Source organism: Oncorhynchus mykiss, chromosome 9, assembly GCF_013265735.2.
Source record: "Oncorhynchus mykiss isolate Arlee chromosome 9, USDA_OmykA_1.1, whole genome shotgun sequence".
Classification (NCBI taxonomy): domain Eukaryota; kingdom Metazoa; phylum Chordata; class Actinopteri; order Salmoniformes; family Salmonidae; genus Oncorhynchus; species Oncorhynchus mykiss.
The window spans coordinates 47,435,682-47,452,971 of NC_048573.1; the positions used below are offsets into that span (position 1 = coordinate 47,435,682).

The window sequence follows — 17,290 nt, forward strand, 5'->3', positions numbered from 1 at the left end:
TACTGTAACTGTATACAGATACAAAGGGTGTTGTGACAGTTGTGTGCCATGCTCGGCTCTCCACACAACACAACACAGGCACATGCACAAACACAGGCACACGCACACACAGGAACACAAACAGGGGCACACACAGGCGCACACACACAGGCGTAGGCCCTCCTCTTACCATTAGACAACCAAATCTTACTAAGGTCCTCCATAAGGCTAGAGGAGACTCTAGGCAGGGGCCTCAAACTGGCCTATACCTGGGGCCTCCAATTCCCTAAGTATGGCCCTCCTGGTGGCACCCTATTACCAGTCAGAACTGGAAAATGACTATGTTGATCCAGGGGATTATGCAATGCCACATCTATGTATTTTTATTCAACCTTTATTTAACTAGGCAAGTCAGTTGAGAACAAATTCTTATTTTACAACGATAGCCTACCCCGGCATAACTCTTCCCTAACCCAGATGTCGCTGGGCCAATTGTGCGCCGCCCTATGGGACTCCAGATCACAGCCGGTTGTGATAAGGCCTGGGATCAAACCAGGGTCTGTAATGTCACCTCTATCACTGAGATGCAGTGCCTTAGACCGCTGTGCCACTCGGGAGCCCACACACATGCAAGCGGGGAACATGAGGGGTATTCACCAGACACGTCATTACCACTTCCTTAAATCTACTGCCACCAGTTTTTCTGTTTCTCTTTTCTTTTATCTAGTGGCTAAAGAAATCCCACGGATATTGGTTTGATGCATGTTTGGTTCTGTTCAAGCTGTTAAAGACCTGCTCCGGAACTTTGGCGACTACTAAGTATTTTTTAAACCTCCCGCTTGGGGCTGGATGTGTCAATGTGTGGTTCATACATGCATAATCTATGAAATTATTGTCTTACCTCAATTAGCCACAACATCCCTAGTCTGAAAGCGACTGTTTTTCTATAAACTGTGCTGCGTCATTTTCCCCCACTTGGACCAGCCCCCTAGAAATTTGAGTTCTAGCCAATGAGCTTCAGCCACTTGCCATTTGAGTGACAGATAGCAAGATCCACACACAGCAGAGCGAAAGAAGAGCAATGACAGTGAACATATCTGCACATATGTGATGTAGTAATACATTGTTGGGGACCACTTTTGTCTCGCGAGCATTACTTTCAGAACTACTGGCTAAAAAGTATACAAAAGTACCAGAGAATCTCTTTTAAAGGGGTGTTCCATAACAGTTTCTCACACAAACAACTCTTAATGTGATGTTAGTGGAACATTTCATTATTGGAGAAATTAAAACAATCTGATTACGGTGCTGAGTTGAACTATTGAAAGTAGCTTAAATAAACTATAATGCAATAGAACAGATCTCATATGGTTCCTAACATAATTCATTTGTGTGCCTTTGTCTAGTGTGTTAAATATTTACATTTGAGTCATTTAGCAGAGCTCTCTTCCAGAGCAACTTACAGGAGCAATTCGGGTGAAGTGCCTTGCTCAAGGGCACCTAGTCGGCTCAGGGATTTGAACCAGTGACCTTTTGGTTACAGGCCCAAAGCTCTTAACTGCTAGGCTACCTGCCGTGTGTTCTGTATGTGTATGGATGGATGGTTGGGCAGGATGGAATTTGCATAGAGGACCAAGGCCAATGGGACTCACTGATGTTGCATTGTGGTCCGACCCAGCCGTCTGGACAGTGGCAGGCACCCGTCAGGTGGTCACATCGGCCCCCGTTAGAACACTGACACTGCTGCTGACACTCTAGCCCATGGAAGCCGTCAGGACATGCTTCACACACACACACACACACACACACACACACACACACACACACACATACACATTTTTTTAAATGTCACCTTTATTTATATAGGCAAGTCAATTAATTACGACCTTACACAGCTCAACATATCATGTGAGCATGCTCAGATACTCAAATTAGTTATCCAACACACACGCAAACACACACTTACATTTTTCACAGTATGTGCCGGTCCAACCAGTGAGGCAGGTGCAGGCTCCACTAACATGCTCACAGGCCGCCTCATTGGCACATTGGCACATGTGTCTACAGCCTATGCCAAACGAGCCTTCTGGGCACTCTGTGGCAGTGCCAGGGCAGAGAGAGAGAGAGCTCAGAGAGAAACTAAAACACTTTCCCCTGCTAATGACTTTGTTCAGGCATTGTCTCCAATCCAGCTAGTGTATGTACAGTTACACACAAATTGACACACACACACATGAACGTGCACAAGCATACACAAGGATATATACTGTAAGTGTTTACTCTGTTGGCAGCGGGGTCCCGTGTAGCCCGTCTCACAGCGACATTGCCCCGTGATGAGGTCACAGCTGCCATCGCTGCCCGGGCACTCACACATGTTAGCACAGTCCGCCCCCCAGCGCCCAGCATCACATGCTGCCATGGAGACAAAGGTCAGAGGTCAACACAAGGCAGCGTAGCCTAGTGGTTAGAGCGTTGGACTAGTGACCGGAAGGTTGCAAGTTCAAACTCCGAGCTGACAAGGTACAAATCTGTCGTTCTGCTCCCGAACTGGCAGTTAACCCACTGTTCCTAGGCCGTCATTGAAAATAAGTTTTTCTTAACTGACTTGCCTAGATAAATAAAAGTAAAATAAGTCACACATCTCACATTTTTTCCACACCTTTTCACCTAAACAGTCATGATCAAAGAAGGAACCAACTAATTAACTACAATGTTATTATAACTATTATTACAAGCTGTGGTGGGAGCAGACCTGGGTTCAACTACTTCAGCCTGCCTGGAGCGCAAGATGGGCAAGGTTTTGCAATTTTGCGACTCTTCTATTGGTTCCGTTGAGCCAAGGAATTAAGCCAAGATTTCAAATAGTATTGTATTTGAATCCAGGTCTAGTACGGACCATAAGGTACTCCAGTGAGGATTGTGGGTCACACAATCAATCATCCTTACTTACCTCTGCTGCAGCTGGGTCCAGTCCATCCTACAGGACAGGCACAGTTGCCCGTCCTCGGGTGGCAGAGCCCACCGTTATCACACAAACAACGTAGCCGACAACCCAGGCCAAATCTACCCACCGGGCAGGCTACGAAAGAGAGAATGTGTGGTCAATTATACTTAGTCTGAGGAGTGGTGACTAGTGTGTGTGTGTTTGTGTGTGCGCGGGTGTCTCTCTCACCGCTCTGACACAAGGTGCCCATGTATCCAGGTTGACAGAAACACACTCCATTGTGTTTGTCACACACTCCCCTGTTCTGACAGTGGGGACATGAGCCTGAGCAGCCCACACCCCAACGACCCTCCTCACACTCTAACAGACATGAGGGGAGAGAGAGGGACAGAGAGAAAGAAAGTTAGAGAAAAAAAGCCTCCAAAGCTGTCCTTGTGAATGAAATGTTCTATTCTTCAAATGGGGCTAGTACTACTCAGCATTATTATTCTAACTAGTGTTCCATGAATAAAGAATGAACAGAGTACTGATTCTCATATGGCTTATTTGAAAATCTAAATCAAATCATAAAGTGCTGTGTCCCAAATAGGAAAAAACAATTTTTCAATCAAGAATTTTGCTAGGACTGTCTAGGAGTGGTTTGAGTGGGGAGAGAAAAACAGTAAATTAGCTGTAATTGTCAGAGGTTTGGAACTCTTTCTTATTGGCCTATCAACACATTTACCGCAGGGTGATGTTACCATGGAAAGCCAAAACTCCCTCCCACCAAAACGAGTTGATATTGAAGGCAGTCTTTTCAAACAGCTCTTACACTAAAACGGTATTATCATTTTCAAGATGTCACAGTGTTATTCCAACTTCATAGCGTGGAAATATATATAAAACACAGGAAAATCACGTTTCTGACTGCACTGGGCCTTTAAGTACTCTCTCTTCTCTAAAACTGCCAGGCTCAATTCCATCACCTCTTCCAAGGAGCTCGTATTCCCAACAATGTCCAAGAGAATTTCAAACGGACCAGAATGGAAAAACATTAAAGATGCAATCACAGCATGTTTTCTTGGTTGTTTTACTATGGTTAGCAGTTGGAGAGAGATATGTGCCATCACAATGTTGAATAGAACACACGTCCTGCTCTTTCGTGCGCAGCCCATGTTGAATTGAAGAGAGCTTTTAAAGAGGACAGACTGCGGCCGATACTGCGGCACAGGGATTTTTCCATGCCAGTATGCCAGGAGGATATTCCTATGGGATTTGTCATTATGCCCAGCCAGCCAGAAGAGGATGGGAGGACTGGTTCTAGGAGGACTGGTTCCTCTACCTACAGTTTTCCTTGTTTTTCAAACGCCTTGGGAGGTTGAGTTTTTTTAATCAGTGACAGCTTTATTTTTTGTACAGTTAATATTCTATCTACCTAGTGCCAGACAAATGTCTTTGGATAGCTGAAGGCCACGGCATTGACGGCCGAAACGTCATGATTTGAATTTGAAGTAGATAATACAATCTCATGTTTTTAGGATAGAGTCCCGCCTTTTCCTTCCTGATGTTCGTGCAGTACACGTAAAGAAAAAAGAGAAAATACTTTTTGATTTATTGATTGGAACTCCTTGCACCCTCCGCCCAAGTTCCTCTTCCCCCATGGCCCTACACGACACGCCCAATTAGCATGTCGCCTCCCAACCTTACCAGTTTCACAGTGCTGTCCCTTCATCCCGGCAAGACAGTGACACTGTCCTGTCATGTTGTCACATGGGGAGCCAGAACAGTGGCACGATTGGTTACATCCAGCCCCGTAGTAACCCTCTGGACAGTCTGTGAAAGAAGACACACACATTTATGATTTATTGACAGATAGTAGGATGATATACAGACGGAAAACACACTATACTATTTTATGTTCACACAACTGTTTGGCTACCCTCAATTGAACTGAATTTGGATGAATATGTTTGATTAGATTAATATGTAGGAAATATATGTGGATGGGTGTTGGATAGCATATGCGTTTCCTTTGTCAAGTTTGTCTGAAATCCCCCTTTGCTTGTGAATGGTGGATCTCGAGTGGCTTGCGAAAGTATTCACCCTAGTTGGCATTTTTCCTATTTTGTTGCCTGAAATTAAAATAGATTTTGGGGGGGTTTCTATCATTTGATTTACACAACATGCACACTTTGAAGATGCAAAATATTTTTTGTGAAACAAACAAGAAATATGACAAAAAAACAGAGAACTTGAGCATGCATAACTATTCACCCCCCAAAGTCAATACTTTGTAGAGCCACCTTTTGCAGCAATTACAGCTGCAAGTCACTTGGGGTATGTCTCTATAAACTTGGCACATCTAGCCACTGGGATTTTTGCCCATTCTTCAAGGCAAACTGCTCCAGCTCCTTCAAGAAGGATGGGTTCCACTGGTGTACAGCAATCTTTAAGTCATACCACAGATTCTCAATTGGATTGAGGTCTGGACTTTGACTAGGCCATTCCAAGACATTTAAAAGTTTCCCCTTAAACCATTTGAGCGTTGCTTTAGCAGTATGCTTAGGGTCATTGCCCTGCTGGAAGACGAATCTCCGTCCCACTCTCAAATCTCTGGAAGACTGAAACAGGTTTCCCTCAAGAATTTCCCTGTATTTAGCACCATCCATCATTTCTTCAATTCTGACCAGTTTCCCAGTCCCTGCTGATGAAAAACATCACCACCATGCTTCACTGTGGGGATGTTGCTCTCGGGGAGATGAGAGGTATTGCGTTTGCGCCAGACATAACGTTTTCCTTGATGGCCAAAAAGCTCAATTTGCGTCTCATCTGACCAGAGTGCCTTTTTCCATATGTTTGGGGAGTCTCCCACATGCCTTTTGGCAAACACCAAACATGTTTGCTTATTTTTTTCTGGACACTCTTCCGTAAAGCTCAGCTCTGTGGAGTGTACAGCTTAAAGTGGTCCTATGGACAGAAACTCCAATCTCCGCTGTGGAGCTTTGCAGCTCCTTTAGGGTTATCTTTGGTCTCTTTGTTGCCTCTCTGATTAATGCCGTCCTTGTCTGGTCTGTGAGTTTTGGTGGGGGCCCTCTCTTGGTAGGTTTGTTGTGGTGCCATTCTTTCATTTTTTTAATAATAGATTTAAGGGTGCTCCGTGCGATGTTCAAAGATTCTGATATTTTTTTATAACCTTAAATATAACCTAAAACCTTAAATATGACCTTTAACCTACAACTTTGTCCCTGACCTGATTGGAGAGCTCCTTTGTCTTCGTAGTGTCGCTTGCTTGGTGGTGCCCCTTGCTTAGTGGGTTTGCAGATTCTGGGGCCTTTCAGAACAGGTGTATATATACTGAGATCATGTGACAGATCATGTGACACTTAGATTCCACATGTGGACTTTATTCAACTAATTATGTGACTTCTAAAGGTAATTGGTTGCACTAGATCTTATTTAGTGGCTTCATAGCAAAGGGGGTGAATACACATTCAAGCACCACTTTTCCGTTTTAATATAAAATAAAATAAATGTAAGTTATTTTTTTTATTTCACTTCACCAATTTGGACAATTTTGTGTATGTCCATTACATGAAATTAAATTACAGGTTGTAATGCAACAAAATAGGAAAAACACTAAGGGGGTTGAATACTTTTGCAAGGCACTGTATCTAGCACAGAATGTCCAGCAATTCCCCATCTGCTAATGTTGATTTACATGGGAAACCAGGGATGTGTAAGCACCAGTAAAATGTATTGAATCGATAAATGCCAGGGAGAGGGAGGGATAGAGAGTGATGGGGGTGTACAGAGAGAGAGTGAGAGAAAGAAAGAGAGAAAGGGATGGAGATATACAGTACCAGTCAAAAATTTGGACACACCTACTCATTCAAGAGTTTTTCTTTATTTTGACTATTTTCTACATTGTAGAATAATAGTGAAGACATCAACACTATGAAAAAACACATATGGAATCATGTAGTAACCAAAAAAGTGTTAAACAAATCAAAATAGATTTTAGTTGCCACCCTTTGCCTTGATGACAGCTTTGCACACTCTTGGCATTCTCTCAACTAGCATCACCTGGAATGCTTTTCCAACAGTCTTGAAGGAGTTCCCACATATGCTGAGCACTTGTTGGCTTCTTTTCCATTACTCTTCGGTCCAACTCACCTCAAACCATCACAATTGGGTTAAGGTTGGGTGATTGTGGAGGCCAGGTCATCTGATGCAGTATTTCATCACTCTCCTTCATGGTCAAATAGCCCTTACACAGCCTGGAGTCTTTTGCTCACTTTTCTTTGCCCAAGCATGTCTCTTCTTATTATTGGTGTCCTTTAGGAGTGGTTTCTTTGCAGCAATTCAACCATGAAGGACTGATTCACGCAGTCTCCTCTGAACAGTTGCTGGCCAAATAGTTCAATCTTGGTTTCATCAGACCAGAGAATCTTGTTTCTCATGGTCTGAGAGTCTTTAGGTGTCTTTTGGCAAACTTGAAGGGGACTGTCATGTGCATTTTAATGAGGAGTGTCTTCCATCTGGCCACTGTAACATAAAGGTCAGATTGGTGTTTAGTCTGTCCACTCTACGACAAAGGCCTGATTGGTGGAGTGCTGCAGAGATGGTCGTCCTTCTGGAAGATTCTCCCATCTCCACAGAGGAACTTTAGAGCTCTATCAGACTGACCATCGGGTTCTTGGTCACCTCCCTGACCATGGCCCTTTTCACCCGATTGCTCAGTTTGGCCGGGCGGCCAGCTCTAGGAAGAGTCTTGATGGTTCCAAACTTCTTCCATTTAAGAAGGATGGAGACCATGGTGTTCTTTGGGACATTCAATGCTGCAAAACATGTTTTGATACCCTTCCTCAGATCTGTCCCTCGACACAATCCTGTCTTGGAGCTCTACAGACACTTTCTTTGTTTTTGCTCTGATATGCACCATCAACTGTGGGACCTTATATTGACAGGTGTGTACCTTTCCAAATCATGTTTAATCAATTGAATTTAACACAGGTGGACTCCATTCAAGTTGTAGAAACATCTCAAGGCTGATCAATGGAAAAAGAATGCACCTGAACACAATTTTGAGTCTCATAGCAAAGGGTATGAATAGTTATGTAGATAACGTATTTCTGTTTTTTAGTTTTAATACATTTTCAAAAAAATATAAATATAAATAATGCACAATACATGGAGTATTGTGTGTGTAGATTTTTGAGAAAATGTTTAATTTAATCCATTGTAGAATAAGGCTGTAACATAACAAAAAGGAAGGGAAGGGGTCTGAATACATTCCAAAGGCACTGTACACAGTGGCTTCATAAAGTATCCACACTCATTACAGCAGAGAGAGAGAGAGAGAGAGAGAGAGAGAGAGAGAGAGAGAGAGAGAGAGAGAGAGAGAGACAAAGAGACAAAGACACTGAAAGAGAGACATTTTATTTCTCACAGGCTCAGAATACAACCTTACCATGAAATGTTTACTTACAAGCCCTTAAAACCAACAATGCAGAGGTTTTTTTTTAAAGAAAATATATATACATATAACATTTAAAAAATGATATATAACAAATAATAATAACAACAAGGCTATCTACAGGAGATACCGGTACCGAGTCACTGTGCGGAGGTACAGGTTAGTCGAGGTCATTTAGGTAATATGTACATGTAGGTAGGGTTACATCTGCATTGCTTGCTGTTTGGGGTTTTAGGCTGGGATTCTGTATAGCACTTTGTGACATCGGCTGGTGTTAAAAGGGCTTTATAAATATATTCGATTGAAATACATTTGATTGATTAAAGTGACTATTCATAGATAATAAAAAGGGAGTAACGGCACTGTAAAAAAGGTGGTGAATGCACATGGTCGGGTAGCCATTTGGCTTGGGGGTAGACGCTGTTAGGAAGCCTTTTGGACCTAGACTTGGCGCTCCGGTACCACTTCTCGTGCGATAGCAGAGAGAACAGTCTATGACTTGGTTAGCTGGAGTCTTTAATTTTAGGGCCTTCCTCTGACAACGCCTGGTATAGAGGTACTGGATGGCAGCAAGCTTGGCCCCAGTGATGTACTGGGCTGTACACATTATGTCATGTACTGTCATGTTGTGTCTTGTCTCTGTCCTTTCCCTTCACCCTGTCTCCCTCTGCTGGTCGTTGTTAGGTTACCTTTTCTCCCCCGCTTTCCCCCAGCTGTTCCTTGTCTCCTCTTGACTACCTCGTCACCCCTTCTCCCACCTGTTCCCCTTTTCCCTCTGATTAGTCCCCTATATCTCTCTCTGTTTTTGTTCCTGTCCTTGTCGGATTCTTGTTTGTTGTGTTTCATGCCTGAACCAGACTGTCGTCATGTTTGCTGTAACCTTGTCTTGTCCTGTCGGAATCTGCCGGTCCGTCTGAGCCTACCTATGTTTGGTAATTAAAGAGGCTCTGTTTAAGTTAATTCGCTTTTGGGTCCTCATTCACGCACCGTAACAGAAGAATCCGACCAAGAATGGACCCAGCGACTTCGGATCCTCTCCACTCAGCCGTCGGGATCCAGGGAGCGATGCTAGGCAGACACGAGCAGGAAGTGTCTGCTGCTCGACATGCCGTTGAGACCCTGGCCACCCAAGTCTCCAACCTCACAGAACAGGTTCACCATCTCCGCCTCGATCCACCGGCCACTTCCAGGGCTTTCGAATCTCCGGAGCCCAGAATCAATAACCCGCCGTGTTACTCTGGGGAGCCCACTGAATGCCGCTCGTTCCTCACCCAGTGTGATATTGTGTTTTCTCTCCAGCCCAACACTTACTCCAGGAGCACTGCTCGTGTCGCCTACGTCATATCTCTCCTTATTGGACGGGCTCGTGAGTGGGGCACGGCAATCTGGGAGGCAAGGGCTGAGTGTACTAACCAGTATCAGGACTTTAAGGAGGAGATGATACGGGTTTTTGATCGATCTGTTTTTGGGGAGGAGGCTTCCAGGGCCCTGTCTTCCCTATGTCAAGGCAATCGATCCATAACAGACTACTCTATTGAGTTTCGCACTCTTGCTGTCTCCAGTGGCTGGAACGAGCCGGCCTTGCTCGCTCGTCTTCTGGAGGGTCTCCGCGCAGAGGTAAAGGATGAGATTCTCTCCCGGGGGGTTCCTTCCAGCGTGGATTCCTTGATTGAACTCGCTATTCGCATTGAGCGACGGGTTGATCTTCGTCACCGAGCTCGTGGAAAGGAGCTCGCGCTCTCCGTCGCTCCCCTCTCCGCATCACTACCATCTTCCTCTGCCGGCTCGGGTGCTGAGCCCATGCAGCTGGGAGGTATCCGCATCTCGACTAAGGAGAGGGAACGGAGAATCACCAACCGCCTCTGTCTCTATTGCGGTTCCGCTGGTCATTTTGTCACTTCATGTCCAGTAAAAGGCCAGAGCTCGTCAGTAAGCGGAGGGCTACTGGTGAGCGCTACTACTCCTGTCTCTCCTTCAAGATCCTGCACTACCTTGTTGGTCCATCTACGCTGGACCGGTTCGTCAGCTTCCTGCAGTGCCTTAATAGACTCTGGGGCGGAGGGCTGTTTTATGGACGAGACCTGGGCTCGGGAACATGACATTCCTCTCAGACAGTTAAAGGAGCCCACGGCCTTGTTCGCCCTGGATGGTAGTCCTCTCCCCAGGATTCAGCGTGAGACGCTACCTTTAACCCTCACTGTTTCTGGTAATCATAGTGAAACCATTTCTTTTTTAATTTTTCGTTCACCTTTTACACCTGTTGTTTTGGGCCATCCCTGGCTAGTTTGTCATAATCCTTCCATTAATTGGTCTAGTAATTCTATCCTCTCCTGGAACGTCTCTTGTCATGTGAAATGTTTAATGTCTGCTATCCCTCCTGTTTCCTCTGTCTCTTCTTCACAGGAGGAGCCTGGTGATTTGACAGGGGTGCCGGAGGAATATCACGATCTGCGCACGGTGTTCAGTCGGTCCAGGGCCACCTCTCTTCCTCCACACCGGTCGTATGATTGTAGTATTGATCTCCTTCCGGGAACCACCCCCCCCCCCCGGGGTAGACTATACTCTCTGTCGGCTCCCGAACGTAAGGCTCTCGAAGATTATTTGTCTGTAGCTCTTGACGCCGGTACCATAGTCCCCTCCTCCTCTCCCGCCGGAGCGGGGTTTTTTTTTGTCAAGAAGAAGGACGGGTCTCTGCGCCCCTGCATAGATTATCGAGGGCTGAATGACATAACAGTGAAGAATCGTTATCCGCTTCCTCTTATGTCTTCAGCCTTCGAGATCCTGCAGGGAGCCAGGTTTTTCACTAAGTTGGACCTTCGTAACGCTTACCATCTCGTGCGCATCAGGGAGGGGGACGAGTGGAAGACGGCGTTTAACACTCCGTTAGGGCACTTTGAATACCGGGTCCTTCCTTTCGGCCTCGCTAACGCTCCAGCTGTCTTTCAGGCATTAGTCAATGATGTCCTGAGAGACATGCTGAACATCTTTGTTTTCGTTTACCTTGACGATATCCTGATTTTTTCACCGTCACTCCAGATTCATGTTCAGCACGTTCAACGTGTCCTCCAGCGCCTTTTAGAGAATTGTCTTTTTGTGAAGGCTGAGAAGTGCACTTTTCATGCCTCCTCCGTCACATTTCTCGGTTCTGTTATTTCCGCTGAAGGCATTAAGATGGATCCCGCTAAGGTCCAAGCTGTCATTGATTGGCCCGTCCCTAAGTCACGCGTCGAGCTGCAGCGCTTTCTCGGCTTCGCGAACTTCTATCGTCGTTTCATCCGTAATTTCGGTCAGGTGGCAGCTCCTCTCACAGCCCTTACTTCTGTCAAGACGTGCTTTAAGTGGTCCGTTTCCGCCCAGGGAGCTTTTGATCTCCTCAAGAATCGTTTTACATCCGCTCCTATCCTTGTTACACCTGACGTCTCTAGACAGTTCGTTGTCGAGGTTGACGCGTCAGAGGTGGGCGTGGGAGCCATTCTTTCTCAGCGCTCCCTCTCTGACGACAAGGTCCACCCATGCGCGTATTTTTCTCATCGCCTGTCGCCGTCGGAACGTAACTATGATGTGGGTAACCGCGAACTGCTCGCCATCCGGTTAGCCCTAGGCGAATGGCGACAGTGGTTGGAGGGGGCGACCGTTCCTTTTGTCGTTTGGACTGACCATAGGAACCTTGAGTACATCCGTTCTGCCAAACGACTTAATGCGCGTCAGGCGCGTTGGGCGCTGTTTTTCGCTCGTTTCGAGTTCGTGATTTCTTATCGTCCGGGCTCTAAGAACACCAAGCCTGATGCTTTGTCTCGTCTCTTCAGTTCTTCAGTAGCCTCCACTGACCCCGAGGGGATTCTCCCTGAGGGGCGTGTTGTCGGGTTGACTGTCTGGGGAATTGAGAGGCAGGTAAAACAAGCGCTCACTCACACTCCGTCGCCGTGCGCTTGTCCTAGGAACCTTCTTTTCGTTCCCGTTCCTACTCGTCTGGCCGTTCTTCAGTGGGCTCACTCTGCCAAGTTAGCCGGCCACCCTGGCGTTCGGGGTACGCTTGCTTCCATTCGCCAGCGTTTTTGGTGGCCCACCCGGGAGCATGACACGCGTCGTTTCGTGGCTGCTTGTTCGGTCTGCGCGCAGACTAAGTCCGGTAACTCTCCTCCTGCCGGCCGTCTCAGGCCGCTTCCTATTCCCTCTCGACCGTGGTCTCACATCGCCTTAGATTTTGTCACCGGACTGCCTTCGTCAGCGGGGAAGACTGTTATTCTTACGGTTGTCGATAGGTTCTCTAAGGCGGCTCATTTCATTCCCCTTGCTAAGCTTCCTTCTGCTAAAGAGACGGCACAAATCATCATCGAGAATGTTTTCAGAATTCATGGCCTTCCGTCAGACGTCGTTTCGGACAGAGGTCCGCAATTCACGTCTCAATTTTGGAGGGAGTTTTGCCGTTTGATTGGGGCTTCCGTCAGTCTCTCTTCCGGCTTTCACCCCCAGTCTAACGGTCAAGCAGAACGGGCCAATCAGACTATTGGTCGCATCTTACGCAGTCTTTCTTTTCGCAACCCTGCGTCTTGGTCAGAACAGCTCCCCTGGGCAGAATACGCCCACAACTCGCTTCCTTCGTCTGCGACCGGGCTATCTCCTTTTCAGAGTAGCCTCGGGTACCAGCCTCCGCTGTTCTCATCTCAGTTCGCCGAGTCCAGCGTCCCCTCCGCTCAGGCTTTTGTCCAACGTTGCGAGCGCACCTGGAAGAGGGTCAGGTCTGCACTTTGCCGTTATAGGACGCAGACTGTGAGGGCTGCTAATAAGCGTAGAACTAAGAGTCCTAGATATTGTCGCGGTCAGAGAGTTTGGCTCTCCACTCAGAACCTTCCCCTTAAGACGGCTTCTCGCAAGTTGACCCCGCGGTTCATTGGTCCGTTCCGTATTTCTCGGGTCATTAATCCTGTCGCAGTTCGACTTCTTCTTCCGCGATACCTTCGTCGCGTCCACCCGGTCTTCCATGTCTCCTGCATCAAGCCCGTCCTTCGCGCCCCCGCTCGTCTTCCCCCCCCCCCCCCCCCATCCTTGTCGAGGGCGCACCCATCTACAGGGTCCGTAGAATTTTGGACATGCGTCCTCGGGGCCGTGGTCACCAGTACCTCGTAGATTGGGAGGGGTACGGTCCTGAGGAGAGGAGTTGGGTTCCCTCTCGGGACGTGCTGGACCGTGCGCTGATCGAGGATTTCCTCCGTTGCCGCCAGGTTTCCTCCTCGAGTGCGCCAGGAGGCGCTCGGTGAGTGGGGGGGTACTGTCATGTACTGTCATGTTGTGTCTTGTCTCTGTCCTTTCCCTTCACCCTGTCTCCCTCTGCTGGTCGTTGTTAGGTTACCTTTTCTCCCCCGCTTTCCCCCAGCTGTTCCTTGTCTCCTCTTGACTACCTCGTCACCCCTTCTCCCACCTGTTCCCCTTTTCCCTCTGATTAGTCCCCTATATCTCTCTCTGTTTTTGTTCCTGTCCTTGTCGGATTCTTCTTTGTTGTGTTTCATGCCTGAACCAGACTGTCGTCATGTTTGCTGTAACCTTGTCTTGTCCTGTCGGAATCTGCCGGTCCGTCTGAGCCTACCTATATTTGGTAATTAAAGAGGCTCTGTTTAAGTTAATTCGCTTTTGGGTCCTCATTCACGCACCGTAACACATTACCCTTTGTAGTGCCTTATGGTTGGATGCCGAGCAGTTGCCATACCAAGTGGTGATACAACCAGTCAGGATGCTCTCGATGGTGCAGCTGTAGAACTTTTTAAGGATCTGAGTGCCCATGCCACATCTTTTCAGTCTCCTGTTGGGGAATAGGCGTTGATGTGCCCTCTTCACAACTATCTTGGTGTGTTTGGACCATGATAGTTTGCTTGTGATGTGGTCAGCAAGGAACTTGTATCTCTCAACCTGCTCCACTACAGCCCAGTCGATTTGAATGGGGGTGTGCTCGGCCCTCCTTTTCCTGTAGTCCACGATCAGCTCCTTTGTCTTGCTCACGTTGAGGAATATGTTGTTGTCCTGGCACCACACTGCCAGGTCTCTGACCTCCTCCCTATAGGCTGTCTCATCGTTGTCGGTGATCAGGCCTACCGCCATTGTGTCGCCTGCAAACTTAATGATGGTGTTGGTGTTGTGCACGGCCACGCAGTCGTGGGTGAACAGGGAGTACAGGAGGGGACAAAGCACGTACCCCTGAAAGGCCCCCGTGTGGAGAATCAGCATGGCAGATGTGCTGTTACCTACCCTTACGACCTGGGGGCAGCCCATCAGGAAGACCAGGATCAAGTTGCAGAGGGAGGTGTATAGTCTCAGGTTCCTTAGCTTAGTGATGAGCTTTAGGACACTATGGTGTTGAACGCTGAGCTGTAGTCAACGAACAGTATTCTCAAATTGGTGTTTCTTTTGTCTAAGTGTGAAAATGCAGTGTGGAGTGCAATAAAGATTGCGTCATCTGTGGCTCTTTTGGGGCGGTATGTAATTTTATGTGGATCTAGGGTTTCTGGGATGATGGTGTTGATGTGAGCCATGACCAGCCGTTTAAAGCACTTCATGGCTACAGACATGAATTCTACAGGTCGGTAGTCATTTTGGGAGGTTACCTTGGTGTTCTTGGGCACAGGGACTATAGTGGTCTGCTTTACACATGTAGGTATTACAGACTCAGTCAGGCAGAGGTTGAAAAGGTCAGTGAAGACAGTTATATGCTCTGAGTACGCATCCTGATCATTTGTCTGGCCTTGTGAATGTTGACCTGTTTAAAGGTCTTACATAGGCTACGGAGAGACGTGATCACAAAGTCGTACAGAACAGCTGGTGATCGCATGCATGGTTCAGTGTTGCTCGAAGCGAGCATAGAAGTCATTTAGCTCGTCTGGTAGGCTTGCGTCACTGGGCAGTTCGAGGCTGGGTTTACCTTTATAATCCGTAATAGTTTGCAAGCCCTGCCATTTCCGACAATCGTAGACACATTCAATCTTAGTCCCGTATTGACACTTTGCCTGTTTGATGGTTTGACGAAGGGCATAGCGGGATTTCTTATAACAGTGTCCCGCTCTTTGAAAGCGGCAGCTGTAGACTTTAGCTCAGTGCGGATGTTGCCTGTAATCTACAGCATCTGGTTGGGATATGTACGTTGGGTCACTGTGGGGATGACGTCATCAATGCACTTATTGATTAAGCCGGTGACTGAAGTGGTTTACAGTACTCCTTAATGCCATCGGATGAATCCCGGAAGATGTTACAGTTTTTAATGTCCCTTTGGTAGGATAGTCTCGAACGGAGCTCATCCAGTTTATTCTCCAGTGATTGCATGTTTGCCAGTAGGACGGATGGTAAAGGCAGATTATCCACTCGCCGACAAATTCTCATCTAGCACCCGGATCTGCGAATCCTGTATCGGTGTCTCCTCTTCATGGGAATGACGGGGAATTGGTCCTGGTCCGAGAGGAGCCGTAAATCTTTTGCCTCAGAGTCATTGAAGAAAAAATATTTGTCCAGCCTGAGGTGAGTAATCGCTGTTCTGATGTCCAGAAGCTCTTTTTGGTTATAAGAGACAATGGACAAAAAAATACACAGAATAGCACAATTGGTTAGGAGCCCGTAAAACAGTGGCCATCCCCTCTGGCAACTTTCTCTGAGACCCTGTACTAATTTACAGATTGAGGGTATCCTTCCCCTCCAGAGTGCCCAGAGTATCCAAATTAAATTAGAGGGGAAAGGTTGAAAAACATACCATTAAGAGAGATGCAGAAAAACAGAGGGAAATTAAAGGAGGTAGGCCAGCACGATTCCCCTCACTCCCCGATATTTCTAATTGACTGGAGATGCAAGGGTCTGATCGCTTAATGGCTTCCAGATGACAAGAAACTCACCTCCAGCTTGGTGTTTCAATTAAACTATTCTGGTTGTTTCTGTCTGTTATTGACTCACACACATAAACGGACACACATACAGTGCCTTGCGAAAGTATTCGGCCCCCTTGAACTTTGCGACCTTTTGCCACATTTCAGGCTTCAAACATAAAGATATAAAACTGTATTTTTTTGTGAAGAATCAACAACAAGTGGGACACAATCATGAAGTGGAACGACATTTATTGGATAGTTCAAACTTTTTTAACAAATCAAAAACTGAAAAATTGGGCGTGCAAAATTATTCAGCCCCTTTACTTTCAGTGCAGCAAACTCTCTCCAGAAGTTCAGTGAGGATCTCTGAATGATCCAATGTTGACCTAAATGACTAATGATGATAAATACAATCCACCTGTGTGTAATCAAGTCTCCGTATAAATGCACCTGCACTGTGATAGTCTCAGAGGTCCGTTAAAAGCGCAGAGAGCATCATGAAGAACAAGGAACACACCAGGCAGGTCCGAGATACTGTTGTGAAGAAGTTTAAAGCCGGATTTGGATACAAAAATATTTCCCAAGCTTTAAACATCCCAAGGAGTGCTGTGCAAGCGATAATATTGAAATGGAAGGAGTATCAGACCATTGCAAATCTACCAAGACCTGGCCGTCCCTCTAAACTTTCAGCTCATACAAGGAGAAGACTGATCAGAGATGCAGCCAAGAGGCCCATGATCACTCTGGATGAACTGCAGAGATCTACAGCTGAGGTGGGAGACTCTGTCCATAGGACAACAATCAGTCGTATATTGCACAAACCTGGCCTTTATGGAAGAGTGGCAAGAAGAAAGCCATTTCTTAAAGATATCCATAAAAAGTGTAGTTTAAAGTTTGCCACAAGCCACCTGGGAGACACACCAAACATGTGGAAGAAGGTGCTCTGGTCAGATGAAACCAAAATTGAACTTTTTGGCAACAATGCAAAACGTTATGTTTGGCGTAAAAGCAACACAGCTGAACACCGCACCCCACTGTCAAACATGGTGGTGGCAGCATCATGGTTTGGGC

General features: G+C 46.6%; 1 protein-coding gene across 1 annotated transcript in view; it reads right to left on the reverse strand.

Moving 5' to 3' along the window:
• Positions 1-17,290, reverse strand: part of LOC110532240 (multiple epidermal growth factor-like domains protein 6) — an 87,394-nt gene that overhangs the window by 26,343 nt on the left and 43,761 nt on the right. Inside the window, exons 15-20 of the mRNA XM_036988181.1 lie at positions 4,610-4,735; positions 3,152-3,283; positions 2,930-3,058; positions 2,260-2,391; positions 1,946-2,074; positions 1,632-1,760 (exon numbers count right to left, since the gene is read on the reverse strand). Of these exons, the coding sequence (XP_036844076.1) occupies positions 1,632-1,760; positions 1,946-2,074; positions 2,260-2,391; positions 2,930-3,058; positions 3,152-3,283; positions 4,610-4,735 (777 nt within the window). The remainder of the gene's footprint in view (positions 1-1,631; positions 1,761-1,945; positions 2,075-2,259; positions 2,392-2,929; positions 3,059-3,151; positions 3,284-4,609; positions 4,736-17,290) is intronic.